The sequence below is a fragment of the Psammomys obesus genome, unplaced genomic scaffold, assembly GCF_907164565.1.
Source record: "Psammomys obesus unplaced genomic scaffold, mPsaObe1.curated_primary_1811, whole genome shotgun sequence".
Lineage (NCBI taxonomy): Eukaryota > Metazoa > Chordata > Mammalia > Rodentia > Muridae > Psammomys > Psammomys obesus.
Window position 1 is genome coordinate 29,512,743 of NW_026596095.1, and position 21,048 is coordinate 29,533,790.

Consider the following 21,048-nt stretch of genomic DNA (forward strand, 5'->3'; position numbering starts at 1 on the left):
CTGACATTTTTTATTTCAAAATAGTGTCCTTATTCATCACATTTTGTTCCTTGGAGTATCCTCGTCATTCCTGACACTGCAAAAATAATCAGATATACTTCTGAGATTTTAAAATGCTTTATTAGCCAACCACTCAACAAGTATTTAACAAATACGCAATGGCAGACACCCCGCAATGGTTGGGTAAATAAAGCAGACAGTAAACAATTGGCAGAGTCAATAACACAATTCCATGTGTGTCATGGGGATTGTTAATGTGTGCAGTATTAATATCATGTACGGGTTGAAAATATTTAAGTTAAAAACTTTTCGTTTGCATCAACTTTTCGGAATAAGTTAATTGCCCACGGTGGCCAGAGGGGCCGTATTCCTGTTGCAATACTCTGTTGTTGCCCAATTTGGAGATTCAGGCAAGACAGGCTACCGGCTTTCCTCTTGACTCCCACAAATAACGGTTTTACTGCTCAGAAAGTAAGCATAAGCCAATGTAGTTTCATTTTCAGTTCTCTATCTCCCACAACAGATATGCAACCTCCGGTTTGATTCTGAGTCTTTAAGAGCAGAACTTTCAGGAGGAATCAGGAGCAGCAGCAAGTCTAAGCGCGCTGAGCCAAGGTGCAGAGAATCATTTGCGGAGGCAGGTGAGTTGCCAGAGACTCGGTACCTCATGTACACATCTTTGTTTGGTTGGTTATTTGTTTGATTTGCTTTACATCCTGGTTGTACCCCCATCCCTCCTCGTCTTGCAGTCCCGCCCGCCCTTCCCCTCTCCCCCCTCCCCTACTCCTCAGAAAAGAGGAGCTCCCCTTCCCGTCCACCCCAGCTCAACAAATTCACATCAGGACTGAGCGCGCCTTCTCCCCTGGCCTTGCAAGGTAGTCCCACCAGGGGGAGGTGATCAAAACGCTGGCAGGGAGTTTCAGGGAGGTCCCAAGGATCCAGGGCGCAAACTCCACGCTGGGGTAGGCAGCGTGACACTGGCGGGTGGGCTACGGTGACCAGAGATGGCTCGGTGGTCCCACGGCTTGTGGACAGAGTTGTTCAGTGCTGCGGGAGGCCTGGCGACTCTGGGGCTTTGGCCAGGCAAGGGGATGCTGCTTTCCAACGGGGAGATCAGCCCGGATCTGCGCTATTCTGCGCACCTTTTCCACTGTAAGGGGGAGCAACTCCTTTCTAGTTCAGACGGACCTAACTCCAGGCTCCAGGCAGCGCTTTTTCCTCACCCACCACAGAGCTTAGGTGCTCCGCCCTGTGCTCAGTCTGGAGTTGAAAAAACAGTCGGAAAGACTGAATACCTTTCGCCCTCTAGCGCATCTCAGTGGTATCAGCTGCACGCTCGCTCCCTGCAGCGCAGGACTCAGGCGCACTTACTAATCAGAGGTTATAAACAGGAGTAAAACCTGAGCCCCTTGATATATTTGCAAACCGTTTCAAAGTACGTTGTCCATCCAAAAACGGTTTCAGACAGGTTTGGGGACTTTTGAAAAACCTAGTGTCTAGGCAGTTTTATCTGTCTTCTTTGTGACTTGGACTACCTTTGGAAACCATGGCTTTTTTAGATGACCCAATTCGAGCTATGTAGTTCTACTTATTTAATGTACATTAGAAGCTTCCTAGTCGGGATAATAACTCAGTCCTTCATGCGAACAGGGAGAAAAAAAGTGACATGCTTATCAATATTTTCCTAATAGAGATAGAACTGGTCATTAAGGTAATGTCTTTCACGGAATTTAAAGTGAACTAGGGTTTCCCATTCGACACCTATTCTAAATTGATGTTAAGTGAACAAACACCTCATCGCTTTTAAGATGACACAAGAAGATCAGCACCCAATAAGAGTACCATAATACCATAATGCCACGTCACTAATCAGTTGAGAATAACTGATACTTCCCAATTAAAAATTGATCAGTTTAGAAATCCTGAATTGGGGAAGTTGATTCAGACAGAGAGGTTTTGGTAGTAGGATCTGTAAAAGGGAGAAAGGCAGATTGGTGCTTATTCCCTGGTCCACTGAGTAACTTATAGACTCCCTGAACATTCATTCAGCACATATGCATGGCTCCAAAGCACGTGAAAAGAAAAGGCAATAGTCTTTAATACACAAGGTTTTCTTTAATTTTTTTATTTATTACAATTTATTCACTTTGTATCCCAGCTGTAGCACCCTCCCTGGACTCCTCCCAGTTCTGCCTCCCTCCCTTCTTCCCTTCCTCCCTCTTCTTCTCCCATGCCTCTCCCCCAGTACACTGATAGGGGAGGTCTTCCTACCCTTTCATCTGACTCTAGCCTATCAGGTCTCATCAGCACTATCTGCATTGTCTCCCTCTGTGGCCTGTTAAGGCTGCCCTCCTTCCCCCCCCCCCCGCCCCGCTCAGGGGGAGGTGATCAAAGAGCCAGCCACTGAGTTCAGGTCAGAGACAGCTCCTGTTCCCTTTACTAGGGTACCCACTTGGACACTGAGCTGCCATGGGCTACATCTGTGCAGGGGTTCTAGGTTATCTCCATGAATGGTCCTTGGTTGGAGTATCAGTCTCAGAAAAGACCCTTGTGCCCAGATTTTTTGGTTCTGTTGCTCTCCCTGTGGAGCTCTAGTCCCCTCCAGGTCTTTCTATCTTTCCCTTCTTTCATAAGATTACCTGCACTCTGCCCAAAGTCTGGCTATGAGTCTCAGCATCTGCTTTGATACCCTACTGGGTAGAGTCTTTGAAAGGCCCTTTGTGGTATGCTCCTGTCCTGTTCCCTCTTTTCTCCATCTTCTGATGTCTACCCAGTTTGCCTTTCTAAATGAGGATTGATCATCCTACCCAGGGTCTTCCTTCTTGCTTAGGTTCTTTAGGTATACAGATTTGAGTATGTTTATCTTATATTATATTTCCAATATCCACTTATAGGTGAGTATAGACCATGTGAATACACAGGGTTTTTAACAGGTTCATTGCCACAGTCAGAACTTTGCCTACAGAAGTGTTTATTCATTAGGGTGTATTTTCAGAAAAATAAGCCAACTACATACTTGCCATTTATCATAGTACAGAGAATAAGCTGAAGGTTCTGAGGCTGGTCTCAGCTGGTAGAGAACTTGGCTAGCATTTGTGAAGTTCTGGCTTCAATCCTCAGCAGCATAAAAATCCGGCATGGTGATACCCATCTATGATCCTGGCACTCAGGCAGTGGAAACAGCAGAACCAGTAGTTCAAGACCAGTCTCTGCTACAAAAAGAAATAAAATAAAAATAAATAAAGATTTTTACAAAAATTAGAGGCCATTTGGACTTGGTGGGATCCTACCTGAAAAACAAACAAACAAACAAACAAACAAACACTTAAAATGTAACAAAGCCCTCACCCTCAGGGAAAAAAAATCACAATTACAAAGCCAGGTATGGTGATCCATGCAGGTAACCTTAGTAGACCAGGAGAGTTTGTGGCAGGTGGCAGAAAGGTTGGGTGTTCAAAGCCATTCTGCCTATACAGGATATTTGATGCTAGCCTGGGCTACGTGAGACCTCGTTGAAACAGAATAAGGTGGAAACTATCAGCTATTCAATTTACTTAAAGCACTGCACTTGGCTCAGCTGGTTGTCAAGCATGACTTTACTTCGTATCCCAATACAGAACGACCTGGAGAAATAGCTAAGACACAATGGGTCATTGCCCTTAACCTGACCAAGAAAGCTTAATCCTGTCAAATGTATCGTATATCTTTGTAAAGCAAAAAGCTAACTGCCATGCATGCTTCTGAAAAACAATCCCCCTTGCTTGCCTGTTTGCCACACCTTGTGGTCTTAGAGTATAAAATGAGAATGGAAACTGGACTCTGTGCAGAAGGCTTCAGAAGCTATCCTGGCTTTGTCCATTGGTGAATACATCTCCTCTCTTCCATTCTCATCGATTTGGGAGTGATTATTTCAGAGCGATTCCTGAAACGTTGTCATCTGAACTCAACAACAACAAAGGGGGAAAAGAGCAAGCCTAAGTAGATGCACACATTGTACAAATGCCGGTCTTACCTGGAGGTGGCTTGGAGAGCTCATATTCTACTAAGAAGGCTTTTTGGGGTTTGCAGGTGACCATGGCATCTGGTGCCAGCATGGAGGCTCCCATCTGTCTAGTAGAAAATGAGAATGAAGAGCTGAGGGTGAACCCCAAAGCAATAAACATTCTTGAGAAGGTTACTCAGCCTGTGGTGGTGGTGGCCATTGTAGGACTGTACCGTACGGGGAAGTCTTACCTGATGAACCGCTTGGCAGGACAGAACCATGGTGAGTCTTGTCCTCACACAGAAGGATAGAGGCCATTTACTTAGACTCACTGACAATGCAAACTGATCATTCTCTGTTGCTCATATCTATTTCTGTCACATCACTTCTCTTTGTATAATATAACCAGAAGTGAATCTCAAGACTGCAGGACATTTGCATGCTTAATGTTTCCTGATGACATTATATTTCTTTTTAAACTTTATGTGTAGTTCATATGTTTATTCATAGCAACAGAGAATTCTGTACTTTGTTGCCAAAATCTCACCTGGTTTTAATTTTTGCTAATGTGGTGAGCTAGGTTGTGTACCAGTGGCTCATCGACAAGGTGGAAGAGCTCTTTACATCTTGCCATTTGCATCTCATGTCTTACTTTGTAAAATGCACACTCAACTCTTTAAAAAAAAAAAGCAGGTCATTCTGCTTTCTTCTTATTGATCTTTAGACACTCTGCCTTGGTCCCACTACTTTCCTCTTTATATGTAGACCATGCAACTACTTTTTCCTCCTAATGTCTTGTACCTGAATCAGCTGAGCACCATTATGGGTGGAACTTCTGCTTCCTATATTCTAAGGATTAATATACATCCATGGTGCTTTCTTATCCTCTCGTACAGGCTTCAATCTGGGTACCACAGTGAGGTCTGAAACTAAGGGCATCTGGATGTGGTGTGTTCCTCACCCCAGCAAGCCAGAATACACACTCGTGCTTCTGGACACGGAAGGGTTAGGTGATGTGGAAAAGGTAAGCCTGGTCTTGATTCTTTTTTTTTTTTTTTTAACTTTTACTAATTAGACTTTATTCATTCTGTATCTCCCCATAAGCCCCTCCCTCCTCCCCTCCCGGTCCCACCCTCCCCCCCTTCTGCATGCATGCCCCTCCCCAAGTCCACTCTGGTCTTGATTCTTTGCATACCATTTGATTGCTGCTTTAGTCCACCTTCTGTGCTGGTTGCAAGGATTGCAACCAAGTTATTGATAAAGAAGGTAAGCTGCTTCCCTTAGTGAAGGTGCTTCTTTGATACTTTGTTGTCATGAATGATAGTATTTCATTCCTGTGAATAATACAGTTAAGTAAATATTTATTGAGGAGCTGGGTGTCAGGGTTTCTATTATATACTTCAGGTACTGCAGTGCAAGGCACAGGCACATAGCTTAAATCCAGGAATAAGCAGACATATTCTGTGAGATCCGTGTGCAAGGTGCTGTGGGTTCACAGAAATAGACAATCGAGTTAATTTCATTGGATAATGCCTCCTCGAGGCAAGTTGTCACCTTTGAGGTCACTGATCATTTGATGTAACTCTAGGTAGTAGCAGCAGCCTTAGGGCTAAACATTTTATTATGGGGTATAAAATTTCCAGTAACCAACTGTGTATTAAGCCAAGATGGATTCTCATAGAAGCCAGTGGCTGTCTGACCTAAGCTTTGCTTCTATTCATCTGAATTCAGCAATTTTTTTAGGGATATCAAGATAGGGATTTGAAAAAAATATGTCTTCAGAATATAAAAGATTTGCTGCCTGCTACTTCATATCTAGTGAGCACAGAATCTATATTACACACGAATAAGGGAGACACCACAGCATACCCTGATGATCAGGTATGACCCACTGACTCGGAAGTGTCTGGGATTGGGCAGCATCTAACTCTGTTTGCCTGGCTTTCACAGCGTCACATCTTATGTCCTGCCCCAACTTCCAAGTCCTTACACATAGCAACTGCTTCAGTCAAACAAAATCGGTGTGCAATGCATTTATAAGATCTGTACTTTATAATAATTTTTATTTACTGATTAGTGATCTTCCCTCATGTGGAATGTATTTAAATCTGTAATTATACTTACCAGCAATTATTTAGAAAGAAACTGTTTTTCTACCATCACCATCATATCCCAGTTACACAGCCACATTGCTCTAAAGTTACAAAACCCTTTGGACACTTATTAAAATTAATCATTTTCTTCATTATTACCATTTCATCCTACTTTTGGCACATTGATCATCATGGTTTTATTTCTATATTTACGGGACTTTCTGCCCTTCCATATTGCTATATGAAAATTTACTTTCACGCAGCTCAGCATAGTACCTGATATTTTGTAGATGTTCTGTGAAGAGTAGTTGAATTTAAGTAAACATTCCTGCCTCTAACATGACATACTCAGTAACCTATTAAGGAAATGGTGTATTAACATTGTGCATTCATTGTGTTTAGGCACTATAGCAAGCATTTTTCATCTTCGGACAGTGTCATTGATTTTGGCTATGGAAACTGGTAAGGGTCAGTTTCAATGCTGAAAAGGAAATATAAATTTGTTATTCTTCATCTTATTATTCTGCTGTGTTTCTGCTTACGCAGCAAATAAACAAATGAATGAAAGAATGGAGGTTAGAGTCTGAAGTCCCTTGCTTTCATGTGTCTTCCAGGGTGACCCTAAGAATGACTCATGGATCTTCGCCCTGGCCGTGCTTCTAAGCAGCACCTTGGTCTACAACAGCATGAGCACCATCAACCACCAGGCCCTGGAGCAGCTGCAGTATCCTCCCAGGGGCCAGATGCCATGTTTGCATTGGTTTAGGAGAGGTGGCATCTGGGAGTTATTGCTTATGTTATTCAGTTCTTAGGATTTAGGGAAAATGGAATGAGGGACAAAAGAGAGGGCTTGTAAAATTGGTTTGTAAGATAAATCTGAGAAGGTGGAATGGTGCCTTTTTTTCCTTAGCTAAGGTCCCAGCTATGTAACTGAACTGACAGAGCTGATCAGGGCAAAATCCACAGCTAGGTCTGAAGAAATGGATGACTCTGATAGGTTTGTGAGTTTCTTTCCAGACTTCATCTGGGCTGTTCGAGATTTCGTTCTAGAGCTGAAGTTAGATGGACGCGTCATCACAGAAGATGAGTACCTGGAGAATGCCCTGAAGCTCATCCCAGGTATCAAGGCTTAGCGTGGGTAGAAATGGCTCTAGCTGTTTCGTTCAGTACTTGGCAGAAATGTTGATTTGACACTGACATGAGCTCTAAGCCAACAATAAATAATGATAGCTGAAATGCAATTGGTGAAAGTTTTCCATGGTTATTACTCTGGAAAACCTTTAGCTGTGTATGTTCTATAATATCCACACACCACACATTGCGCTTTGTATTTCTGTTCTCTGTGTGTGTGTATATATATATATATATATATATACACATATATATATATATATATCCCTAACAATATTTATCCTTACCCTAAATACATACAAATATATAAAACTTAAACATTAAATACATAATATAGTATATATATTGATACATGTATATATATATCTTTCTACGCACATATATATGTATATATGTACATACATACACACAGGGAGAGTTCGCAGATCACATAAAATCCCATGAAGTGAAATGATCTCTTCCAGATTGCAATTCTTTTGTACAGTGTGTTTCACTGCAACTTGGCTACTTAAGATTTCTTAGAGAAAGACCGTATCAAAATAGCTAAGAAAAACCATTGATATTTCCTTTCAACAAGACTCAAATCTTTTATTTTACCTTTCTTATAACATTCCCCTCTTCTCTTGACAGCCTTATGGTTATCATATTTGACATAATATATCTGTCGAATATATAATATTTAGCTCTTGAGAGAGGCTGCTCAATAATTTTATTCATTCATTCATTCATTCATTCATTCACTTTTTTCTTTTCAACAAACATCCATTGAATGCCTGGGTGGCATGTGATTGCTGTATTTTCCAGTCAAGAATAACAGACTCTGACTTAGGAAACAGTCTTTACATTACATTGAGTTAACATTACTCATCATAATTGTCAAGGCACAGAATCTCCGAGTGTAGTTATGGTGCATGTCTACCAGAAGCTGATATTTGTATTTTTCTGTCCTGACCTTATATCATCTTATCTTTCATTTTTTCCCCCAATAGTATCTTAATTGTTTTCTGTATCACTTTGTTTTATGGCCCATGTTTCATTTCTGACACGGATACAGGAAAATCAGAAAACTTTTTTCTAACACTTTGGTTTCATTCTGCCATTATCCAGTAAAAGTTTGTTAAATTCTTAATTCATTGGAGCCTATACCAAGTGCTGGGAAGACCAAAGATTAGTTGCCCTCATCCCATGGTTGGATGGTCCCATTAATCTTCATGATTACTTCATTGCTCATAAATAAACCTTGTCTTAGATCAGTGCTTTTCAACCTTCCTAGTCTCCAACAATAAAATTCTTTTATTGCTACTTTATGACTGTAAGTTTGTTACTGTTATGAATTATAATGTAAATATCTGCATTTTCCAATGGTCTTAGGTGACCTGTAAAAGGTCCATTTGTCCCCCAAAGGGGTTGTGACCCACAGATTGAGAACCACTGTCTTGGATTTTTTAATGAGGAATAGTCGTATGTGAGGATAACAGCAGACATAGAGATAAAAGAATGGCTGAAATCACAAGCTCTCTGTAAATGAAAACACTGGGCCCCTAGCCTGAAGGCTGTTGTTTCAAAGAACAATTTTTTTAATATATGTTTTACAGGCAGGAGTCTCAAAGTCCAAAGTTCTAACATGCCTAGGGAATGCATCAGGCACTTTTTTCCAAAACGAAAGTGTTTTGTCTTTGATCGACCTATAAAAGAAAAAGAACTCTTGGTCCACGTTGAGGAAATTCCAGAAAACCAGTTGGATCACAATTTCCAAGTGCAATCAAAAGTATTCTGTTCCTACATCTTCTCCAGTGCAAAGGTCAAGACCTTGAAAGAGGGAATCATTGTCAATGGAAACCGTGAGTCACCTTTGCCCCAGGGGATATCTCTTATTTTGAAATACTGTGCTCTAAAACTTTGATCAAATGTTAGCATCTGATATGATACTCACACACTGCTCAGAAAATTTTGCTTCTCTTAAATATCATCTCTGTTCATTGGGCTTTGTTAAAAATCTAATAATCTTAAGACATAACCAGTGCTCAAGGAAGCAAGTTGAAGGTGAAAGAAGGAATACTTGTGTTTGAAGTAATATACAAGGACACAAGTGCTTCTCTGCCCAGCTAGAAAAGACAATTCTACAGTAAGGAAGAAACCAAGGCTCCTAAAAGTTCACTGTAAGTTTGAGATAAAAAAATTCACTAGTTAAGTTAGGGCGATGGCTCAGTCAATAGAGTGCTTGCCTTGCAAGCATCAGTTCAACCCCCAGATTCCACCTGTAGAGTTGCGAGTGGTGATGTACAGCTGTAACGGGGGGCCAGGAAGAGACAGGCAGGTTCTGGAGGCTTGCTGCCCTGCCAGCCTTGCCAACTTCCAGTCAGTGAGAAACTTTGTTTCGATGAGATATAAAATTAAAGGCAGGCAAAAGTGTCAGAAACAGCCTCTGCTGGTGTGACATGTCCAGCTGTACTCTGAGGAGAGTTGCCTAATCTTATTGTAAATTGATATGCCATGTTGTGGTTGATATCTCCGGGAGGCCTGTCCTTTTTGGAAGGGAAATGGAGGAGGTGGGGGTTATGGAGAAGGTGGGAGAGGGAGGGAAAACTGTGTTCGGGATGTAATACCTGAGATAATAAATTAATGAAAAATATAAAATTAAATGAGGGATGGCATTTGAGGCAACAAAGGTTGACATTTGGTTTCTACAAGCACACACACAAATACATGTAACACACACACAACTCCCTCCACACAGATTAACTATTGTCTTATATACACATCCTTCAGTGAAATGGGTTTGCACAGTTACATGATGGCCGTACTAAGAGCTGTTCCCCTCACATACTGCTCTGTTACTAGTTATTATCTTGAAATTTCTGAAGTTTTTTTTTTTTTTTAGATTATCACTTTTATTTGAGGCTGGGTCTCACAAAATAGGCCTTTGCTCTCATAGATGAAGCTTTCATTGGCTAAGTAGCCTCCTTCATTTCTGATTCATGAATCATGTGAAAATAACAAAAGCTAGCTGGATAGTCAACCTTAACATTCTTTGCCTTGGTCAGGACTGGCGACTCTGGTGACAACCTATGTGGACGCCATCAACAGCGGGACTGTGCCGTGTTTGGAGAATGCGGTGACAACCCTGGCTGAGCGTGAGAACTCCATAGCTGTGCAGAAGGCAGCTGACCACTACAGTGAGCAGATGGCCCAGCTAGTGAGGCTCCCCACGGACACGCTCCAGGAGCTGCTGAATGTGCATGCAGCCTGCCAGAAGGAAGCCATCGCTGTCTTCATGGAGCACTCCTTCAAGGACGAAAACCAGCAATTCCAGAAGAACTTGGTGGTACTGTGTCTGTGTGTTTTCTTTTTGATTCCAGATACCCACCTTTAGGAGTGTTGATTAATGGCTACCATTAATCTGCCTTTGACATTCATCTCAATTCCTGTGAGTGACAGTGTTCTATAGGATCAAAAGATTAATTTTTCATTGATGTGTAGGAGTTTTCAATGAATCTAATAGCGTGAAAACCCCATGTGAATTAACTCAGTTTTGCAGAGTATAAGCATGCTTCAGGGAAGCATGGGGGAAGGCTTTGCTCAGGATACCAGACCACTGAAACAAGATGTAACTGAGTTCAATTCTCACCTGAACAATCTGAAGGGCCTCATAAGTTAGTCAAGAGAGTCCCTCGGGCTGTAATTTATAAGTACAATGTAAAGTTTTATCATTATGTCTCCAAAACCCATATTCTCCATGGAAGAATTAATGAAGGGTTCATGAACCTGTATAAAGTCTCAGTCACTGTGTGAGTTGCCTTTTCACTGATACACTTCCTGGAGGAAACTCCCTGCCAATCACCTTCCATTGCTCAGTTAGTGGTATCTTCACTGTTCATGCTGCTGACAGGGCCAAAGTTTCTGCCATTTGATCTTATTATTTCACAAGGAATGAGCCTGGCCACAGGAAGGGAAGGGAATTTTCAAGGTTACATAGATAGTTGCTCAGATGTGGGATGGAAGAGAGTTTCCTATTCCATGGTGTACTTTTCACACCCGAGTCCGTTACTTCCCCCATGATCACAGTTGGATCTGTTTTCACAGCTTCCTTTTCTGGCATCTCTGCAATCCCCTGGCAGGTCACCATAGAGGAAAAAAAGAAAGACTTCTTGAGACAGAATGAAGCAGCATCTCTCAGTCACTGCCAGGCTGAGCTGGAGAAGCTTTCAGAGACCCTGAAGGAGAACATCTCACGTGGAGCCTTCTCTGTTCCCGGGGGACACAGCCTCTACTTAGAAGCTAGGAAGAAGGTTGAGCAGGACTATCAGCGGGCGCCCAGGAAGGGAGTTAAGGTGAGGAATGAGGCATAAGCAACAAGGAGATGGGCTTCAGGGTTAACAGGAAGTCTCCTTCTTCCTTAGGACTTAACTGAACTGTTTGTGAGGTGATGGCAGAGGCATGTCTATCTATGCACTTCAAGCTTTTCTAGCTCCAGAATTGATTATTGTTGTTGTTTATCTAAAATTCTCACTGTGTATATTTTGTTGTTACATTACACATGTACTGTGTTAAGAAATTTTCATATACGCAAACACACACATGTACACACATGGTGTAGTGAGCGTATCCCCCATCTCTCTCCATCCTCCTTCTCAATGAACCAAAACCAGTCTTTCCCCCAGAGGAGTTTAGAATAAATAATCCTGACTGGACTAGAACAACTTTTTTCCATTGACTATACAAGGCAATTGTTTCTGAGCTAATAGATGGGATTTGAAGATCAAAGACACACTTGTCCATGAGATTCTGATGATCTTGTCTCAGATATAAATAGTCATTTGGATACATCAGGGTAAAAACTATTCTGGAATAAACAGAGAGCAGAAATAATGATGCAATTAATATTATTATTGTTGAAATAATAGTAATAATAATAATAATGTTCACATAGTCAACACCCTCCCTAATTTAGGTTTTATTTACTTTTATGTTGTTCTGAGATAGACTCTTGAGGTAACAATGCCACACTGGCACTGAACTTGCAATCCAGCAACCTTCACGTCCTCAGTGCTATGATCACAGACATGAGCCACCATGCCCAGATTTTAATACCTTATTGCTAGATGATGATATCATCAGTAACCCGGAAGTTCACGCCCCTTTAGAAGTTACAGTTCAGTCCTCAGAAGAACATAATAATTCCGTACTGCTGTTGTGCACATTTAAGAGCTGTAAAACGGGATGCCTGGGACACTAATGCATTGTCAGGCCACAGCAGAACAAGCGGGGCTGCTCAGCGCACTTAGCATCCATGCAAACCTCAGCAGACAGCTCAGGGAAGCTCTCTCTGAAGAGTGTTTTTGTGACCTGACAATTTCACCTTTTTTTGTTTCACCAGGCAAACCATGTCCTTCAGAGCTTCCTCCAGTCACAGATTCCCATAGAGGACTCCATCCTGCAGTCAGACAGAGCCCTCACTGAGGGCCAGAAGGCCATGGAAGGTACATGGGAGGACTCTGCTCGCACAGGGATGGGTAGGCTTCTGCTAAGCTGCTGAGTGATGGACAGGAAGATCTTCCATATAGGTTGCACAGTCTCCTAATCTGACATTAAGAGGGCGGTCTGGTCTCCCTGAGCTGTCATGACAGGTACCTTCTAGAAGCATTCTGGAAATGTGCTCTGGGGTGTGGTGACTGAAATTCAGACTCCTCTCTTACATTTTTCAAGTTCAGCTGCGTCTCTGAGCCCAAGAAAGGAAAGCTCAGTCCTGACTGGGGTCTTCCCTCTCTCAAACCCTTGTTGCACAGCTGAGCGGGCTCAGAAGGAGGTGGCTGAGAAGGAGCAGGAGCTACTAAGGCAGAAACAGAAGGAAATGCAGCAAGTGATGGAGGCTCAAGAGAGAACCTACAAGGAAAACATGGCCCAACTGCAGGAGAAGATGGAGACAGAAAGGAAGAACATCCTGAGAGAGCAAGAGGAGATGCTCATACACAAATTGAAGGTGAGGCTGGGCAGGTCCCAGACCTTATCAGAGGGACAGTGCTTAGGTGTGGCCTTGTCTGACATCTCTCGTTCTTGTGTGGTGCAGAAGGAGTCACAGGGTCCAGGTTGCTTTGGTCATGTCCCATAACCCAGGAATCAGGCAAATTCATAATGAGCACTGTTTGGTAGAGTAAGAGATACATGTCCTTAACTGCTTGAGTCGCAAATGCAGACCCTTGACCTTCAGTAAGCATGGTTTTCTAAGTATATCTTTCTTCTTATAGGTCCAAGAAGACATGCTCAAGGAGGGATTTGAAAGGAAATATGAAGCAATGGATTCAGAGATCAGCCAACTACAAAAAGAGATTCAAAAAAATAAGGATCAGAATAGCTTATTGCATGCACAAATCTTGGATGGATTTGGAAATGTGTTAGTTTCAGTATTGCCCGGCACGGGTAAGTTTCTTGGTCTAGGGATGAAAATTTTAAGCAGTCAAATGAGATAAACAAAGAGTTCTTGTCATAAAACTGTAAGTTTGGCTCCTTTTTTCCTGAAACTTATTTTTGAAGTTCGTGTTATGTAAATTCATTTATTAAATATTAAATTTCAAAAACCAAGAATACAGGTCACTCTCCACAAACTGATGGCAAGGCCCCACTGCTAAGGACAACACGTGTCCTCAAATCATCAAACATGGAGAACTAAGCTGAAGCCCAAAGAGTGGGCACCTTACTACCATCTTTGGCACAGGAAGATACTCTATAGGAAAAACATAAACGCCAGCGTGGTCGAAAACCCTTTGGTCTGCAATAGTGTCCTGACTGCAAAATATGCTAGTGTAGCTGCAGCACAAAACTCCTGAGGACAGCCAGCCAATATCTGATTTGACTTAAGGCCCACTCCACAGGATGAGACCCATACCTGACACCGGTTTGGGGGACCAAGAACCCAAGACTAGATAGCCCAGGGAACCTAGAGTAAAACCAAGTACTACTGTTATATTTAAAAAATAGCAATAAAATGACACCTAGTCACATTCTGCTATCCTCATAGATCAGTGCGTTGCTCAGCCATCATTAGGGAAGCTTCCTCCTGCAGCAGATGGGAACAGATACAGAGACCTGGAGCCAGAAATTATACAGAGAGTGAGAGACTTGGGGACACTCAGCCCTAAATGGGGCTCCCTCCCCTTGGGGCTCAGGAACGCTATGAAAGAGGAGGCAGAAAGAGTTTAAGAACCAGAGGGGTTGAAGGACACCAAGAAAACAAGTCACCTCCCCCCTGCCCTTGAGGTTGAAGAAAAGACTCAGATATTAAGAACACTGGTGTTGATAAGAGATATTTCTATTCTCCAGTGCCATAGAGTTTGTGATCCTTTGGTTTCCCCAATATTGGTTCTCTTACTGAAAAACTTAAAGCATTGGTAAACCCAGCCAACGTAACCTTCACAGCCTATGGAGCTGATGCACAGCTCATGTCAGCAGCAAATGGTGAATGTCAAGCAATTCACTGATAAACTCCAGTTGATCAACCTCCAATTGATTGACATCGCTAAGAGTTTTTGTACAGACCTTCTCCAGCATTACTGCCGTGGAGTATGAACCTTGGTCATATGAATTCTAATGTTTGCAGTGTTAAAATGTTTGGCAAATGCACACCAATGATACAGACTAAACGATGTCTCCCTCCTAGAAAATGTATGATTCTTTTAAATTTTTATACATATATGTGTGTTATACAATTTAGACTATTCAAGTAACAAACTAACTTGAAATGTTCATCTTAGGTAAAGGAGTTTTTGAGAATTAGTCTCCTGTGCAAACATTAAAATACAAACCATTTAATTTTAGATAATCAGTATGTCCAGAATATTATTTAAATAAACCGGTGAGAAGAATCTTTATAAACAGGTGTTAAGTGAGATCATTTGATATGGACTAACTAGGATGTTAATAATGAAATGATATGCTTACGTTTGGATTTAAAACAATTTCAAACAGTCACTAGCTATTTTGGTTTACTTTGAAGAACATCAACTTACTTCAGTTATATATACCATCCGAAACGTTTTATATGGGATAAGAAATATTCCATTGAATTTTTGTGCTGTAATGTGGGAAAATGTCCTATTTTTCACAGTTTCTGTCAATATGAAATAAAGTTCAATTCTGGCAAAAATTAAATATATATGTAGTGTGTGAGTGTGGGTGTGCTGGACACTTCTGTTGTCTGTCTTCACTTTCCACCTTGTTTGAGACAGCATTTCTTATTTTTTTTGTTGCTCACCCCAGACTAACTGACCGGGTTCTCTTAGGCTCTTGAACCACTGTGAATTCCTTCATACTGTCCCTGAACACCACCATTATGGCTCTCTAGCACTTCAGCCTTGTTTCTTCATATCCGTTTGCTCTGAAGAAGCAGATGTCAAGATTCTTTGAATAACCTTTCTAGTCCCAATGTTTAGATAGCAAGGAACTTTGGTTCTCACAGCCAAGAATCTGACACTAAGTTTATGGTTAGAGAAAAGCCCCATGTCACAGTGAGTCACCTACGTATAACTTCACTACAGCAGGGACACAAGGCAACTCTGAAGTCTCGGGAGAGGCCTCCATATGCAACATGGGGACTGAGACAGTGGCGTTCTGTGAGATGAACTGCGGCCTTACAGTGGTATTTGGGTCAAGTTCCCCTCTGGGGTGGGGAGAAAGCAGCAGGTTCTGGCCCTTAACGGAGGCGCAGCTTGTCCTGAGCGATGGGACCTATCATTCCTTGTGCTCTGTCCACTTCAGAGGACGAAGTCTTGTTTCTTCTCCTAACCTAACTCTTAATCCACACTCCACTGACCCGTCATTCCCACCCACTATTATGCTAAGTGACACTTGCTCAGTAACTGATTCAGAAACCAGGGCTCGTTCAGCTCAATCACCAGTTCTTAAAGTGGTTCTCTCAAATTAGGGCAGGTAACACGCTCACTAGAGGCGCCATAACTGCCTATTGAAATTCTCTGCATAGTGCTTATTGTAGAATATCTGAAGCAAATTATTATGGAAATAAAGTTAAAAATTGCCCAACTCCCATTTTTATTGGTATCACGCTTTATCTTTGATTTATTTGTCGGAACAAGCATGCCCCCCCTTTTGTTTAGTTCAGTAACTCTAGCATAACTTTGGGTCCTCTCTAAGTCTGCATGCTGGCACAATCCCTCACTCTAAGAAGCCTCTTCTGTCTAAACTGCTGTTATAACTCACCTGTGCCCAACTAAACCCCAATACAACAGCTTTTCATACAATCCCGTTTATTGAATATCTCCCTGTCAAGTAAATAAGCAACCCCCTCTATATATCCAGGGATTGTCTCTTGTAGTGGTTTATTTGCTTTTATAAATGAAAAGCCCACAATTGTTATGAATACGTACTTCTATAATTATAAAAACAATTCATATTTAGTGAAAGTAAATTCGTAGTAAGGAAATAAGAAAAACGTAATTAGAGCCAGGGAGACAGCTCGGAGATAAAAGTGCCTGCCACCAAAGCCGGATAACATGACATGCATGCCGTGGCCCGCATGGTGGGAGCAGAGGACGGACTTCTGCGAATTGTCCTCTGATTTCCGCATGCCAACTAATGCACATGGGCATTCACACATGGACTTGTGCCCACGCATACTCAAATATGCCACGTAGCACACATACAACAAAAATAATTTTAAAATTGTAAGAAAGAGGCCAACCTTGGGTGTCATTCCTCAAGAACCACCCATTGTTTTTGAAAAAGGGTCTCTCTTGGGACCTGGAGTTTACTGATGAAACTATGCTGTCTGGCCAGGAAGTTCCAGGGAGTCCTGTATCCACTTCCCCAGTAGTGGGATTCCCAGCATGTGCCCCTGTGCCCAGATGTTTTTGTAATTGTTAAGGGTTCCACAGAGGAGAGCTTTGCAGCCAGTCCTGAAGATACCTGATAAAACAGGATCAGATGAATGGGGAGGAGGTCCCCCCTATCAGTGGACTTGGCAAGGGGCACGGTGGAGAGGAGGGAGGGAGGGAGGGACTGGGAGGGAATGAGGGATCGGGACACGGCTGGGGTACAGAGTTAATAAAATGTAACTGATAAGAAAAAAATAAAATACAAAAAAAAAATAAAAAAATAAAAACAAACAAACAAAAAAAATTGTTAAGGGTTGAGTCCAAGTTTTCAGGCTAGCATAGCAAGCATTTTACCAGCTAAGCTATCCCTGAAACTCATATTTTACTTAAAAAAAAATCAGTATAAACAGTGATTCTAAAGGCCTTTGAACAGTAATAATATACACAAAAAATATAAATGGATAGCTTTACCAATATATTTTAATTGGTCTGTTACTAGGGTCAAAACTCTAAAGCTTCTTAATCTCTAGTAAATTGCCTTTGACATGTATAGAGTCTTTTGTGCATGAAGATTAATAACCAACAAATAAATCAGATAGGACAAACCATTGAAGGAGGCCAAACCATTTCCATTTTCCAGATAGATCTTGGAACTTAGGATGAAGACTTCTCTTGAGTTCACCAGGGGAAAAGAAGACACAGGGTGGAATCTAAGGCAGGCTGTTCCTGTGCTGATCAGCAAAGATGAGACATGCAAGCGATGCTCAGCTGAGGCTGCTCAGGGGCAGAGATGCTACCAGCCTAGCAATTAGTAAGCCATGTTCACAACTGTACTTTGACACAGTGTGGGCTGTCCTTAGAATCACCTCCCCTCCCTAGTCCGTACCCACTCAGCTCTCTCTCTCCCTTTGTTCACAGAATGCACACAGACTTTAACCGTCTTCTCAGTGTACAGTCTGTTCTCTGGGAAGCTGGACATTTCAGCAGGGCAGGATTGCATCCACTCATATGGAGAGAGACGTCAGTATGTGTGCAGTGGGGGAGAAAGAGCAATCGGCTTGTGTGGAGCTGTTGTGTGGTAAAGGCTCCTGGTGGTCAGACATGTTCTTTCTTTCTTTCTTTCTTTCTTTCTTTCTTTCTTTCTTTCTTTCTTTCTTTCTTTTGTTTTTTTTTGTTTTTCAAGACAGTATTTCTCTGTATAGCCTTGGCTGTCCTGGACTTGCTTTGCAGAAGAGTGTGGCTCGAAATCACAGATTCAGCCTTCCTCTGCCTCCCTGAGTGCTGGGATTACAGGTGTGCGCCACCACACCTGACTGACATGTACATTTTTAAGAGGAGGATTTCTTTACTGATGTGTATGTTCTTTCTCTCACTCTCCTTTAAATTATGCATATTACATAGAACACCTCATAGAGAAAGGAAGTGAAAATTTGAAAAGTAGACACATCTTTCTCAACTAAAGTACTATGTAAGTATTGGCACCTAAGAAACAAGCAGTTCAAATATTAAGTTCCTACCTATTTCATGTGACAATGTATCTTTCTTTATTTTGTTTTCTCAAGACAGGGTTTCTCTGTGTAGCCCTGACTGTCCTGGAACTCACTCTGTAGACCAGACTGGATGTGAACTCAGAAAACTACCTGTCTCTGCTTCCTGAGTGCTGGGATCAAAGGTGTGCGCCACCATCTCCAGGTGTGCCGACATAATTTAAGTCAATGGTAAAAGCTGCAGGAAGTGATGTTCATGGGAATTTCTTCCAAGGTGAGCTGTTTGTGAGAAATCCCTCCAGTGTCTGGTTTGGGAGGAGATAAGGGAGCAAATTCTTTACGTTGACCCCTTAATCAGAATTTTTTCATTGTCAACGGAAAAAAACATCTTCTGAGACAGAGAGCATTACATTCTTTGATTTGACTCATTTGGAAAATTCTCTACAATATCTCAGAAACTTGCCTGAACAGAGGAAGGGAGGAATAAGAACTAGCCATCTAGAAGAGAGTATGGTTTGGGGAATCTGTATCTATTTGGAAGACAGGCAGAAAACTTTCTAGGCAGAGTTGACTGCAGTAATACTTCTACAATGAAATACAGATATGTTAATGGATTGTGAGAACAATGCGTATTTCTTATTTTATATAACAATTAACTGCAGAAGGTATGTACTAGGTTTGGGGTTAGGTTCAAGTGTGAGCTTTGTGTCCATTCCTTTTGTGATCAGTTGAACAGAGCAATTTGTGTATGAGTTTTCCATTTTTCACAGAAGAATATAAATAAGGAACAGCAGGACTAGTGAGAATCTGAAATGTGGTTAAGAACCTTCCAATCACAATTCACTTACACGGAAAGTCACATGGTATGTCTTGTTAATCCAGTTGGGAGATGTAGTCATTTCTTAACCAAAAGACCCAGAACAAGCAAAATCCAAAAAATAACCCCTGAGCACAAATGAATACTCTTATCTATTCCATAAGGACTTCAACCTAACAAGCACTACAGAGAGTTAATGATGAAATGCATGTCGTTAATAATAAAATTGTATCTGTTGTGACTCATCCGGGGCCCTATCAACTGATGAGTCAGTCTGGCTATAGCCTGTTTTGAATCTCACCTGCATGATATCTGTATGGCTGGGGTAGCTGCTCTTTATTTTTGGTTATTATTCAGGTTGGGCACTAATGTGTCTGAACACTCAGTTAAGACAATGGAGGTGGAAGACGATCTTGCTAATTCAGGTGGATGGTTTTCTCCATGTTGAAAAGTTGTTCCCACGAAGCCCTGCGGTATCACAGAGAAGACTTTCTGAGCTGCATCTAGGTCTGCTCTGGCCGCACAACCATGGCATACTGATTTGGATTTCCAGAGCCCATGTGAAATCTCTAATCTCATCGATCCCGTGGTGAGACAGGAGACAGAGATGGATAAATCCCCGCAAACTCACAGGCCACCCAGCCTGGTATATGCAATAGCAAACACAATTTGTCCCCAAAAGAGTGAAAAGAGAGATCCTATATGTGAAATAGTCTTCTGAGTGTTGGCAACATAGTATGCATGCACCCACACTCAGAGGCACACGTGTGTGCGTGCACACAGACACACACAGAGACACACACACTACACACACATCACACATACTATGCACACACACACACACACACATCACACATACCATGCACACACCACACACACATACACACAAACACACACATTGTATATTTGAATTTTTGAGACAAAATCTCATGAAGCCCAGGCTAACTTCAAGATTAATAAGGATGACGTTGTACTCTTGGTCTTGTCTCCACTTCCAACTATATGCATGCATTACGATGCCCAGTTGACATATACAATATTTTAAAGAATTTGTAAAAAAAAAAAAAAAAAAAAAGAAGAAGAAGAAGAAAAAGAAGAAAGAAAGCATTCATAGAATAGAATTTTCTACTTGTAGTTTTATGTCAGAACTTTAAAAACCTTAGTATTGGGAGGATTTGGAGCTTTGGGTTTGTAGATGAGGAATGTTCAAGTATATTTGACAAATGGCCAAGGCAGAGAGTCATTGGGGATGTCCCCAGGAAGCGAGGGGAAGCACACTGGGAACTTCCAGTCTGTCGGAGCAGGGAGGGAACATGCAGAGTTGTTAGTTCTCCTGACATACTTGGCAGAATCACAGGGTCTCCTTCCCAAGCGGGCTCCACTGGACACAACAACATCTCTATTTTCAAGAAGCTTTGGTTAAAGGATCAAACAGGAAGCTGACAGCAGATAAGCACTTTAAAGAAACTGAAGACTTTTGTTTTTTTCCTCTTTTAAACATAAGAAGGGTAAGCTACCCAGGGTGTCAGCATTCGACTTTGACTCCCTAAACAAAGCAGGTTCATGTCAGGACATACTTTCAGTTTCTATTTCCCTCACTCCCTGGATATTACAAGAAAGGGGAAAGAATGGGGAAAACCAGCCACGTACTTTGGCAAGGATACACAGAGTGGGTTTGGGCTGTGTAATGACTGTTCTACTCTCTCCCGCTCCA

General features: G+C 41.8%; 1 protein-coding gene across 2 annotated transcripts; it reads left to right on the plus strand.

Moving 5' to 3' along the window:
- The first annotated feature begins 496 nt into the window (after positions 1–496).
- LOC129692077 (guanylate-binding protein 4-like) lies at positions 497–15,351 on the plus strand. 2 transcript variants are annotated; one of them, XM_055628337.1, is made up of 11 exons: positions 572–641; positions 4,069–4,264; positions 4,879–5,006; positions 6,690–6,799; positions 6,998–7,194; positions 8,802–9,047; positions 10,251–10,531; positions 11,325–11,537; positions 12,584–12,686; positions 12,993–13,186; positions 13,452–15,351. In XM_055628337.1, exons 2-11 carry the CDS (start codon positions 4,075–4,077, stop codon positions 13,671–13,673), a joined length of 1,884 nt encoding a protein of 627 aa, XP_055484312.1. In that variant the 5' UTR covers positions 572–641; positions 4,069–4,074; the 3' UTR covers positions 13,674–15,351. The 2 variants fall into 2 exon arrangements, with proteins under 2 accessions (XP_055484313.1, XP_055484312.1); XM_055628338.1 differs by lacking the exon at positions 4,069–4,264 and having other exon boundaries at positions 497–641.
- Positions 15,352–21,048: the final 5,697 nt, after the last annotated feature.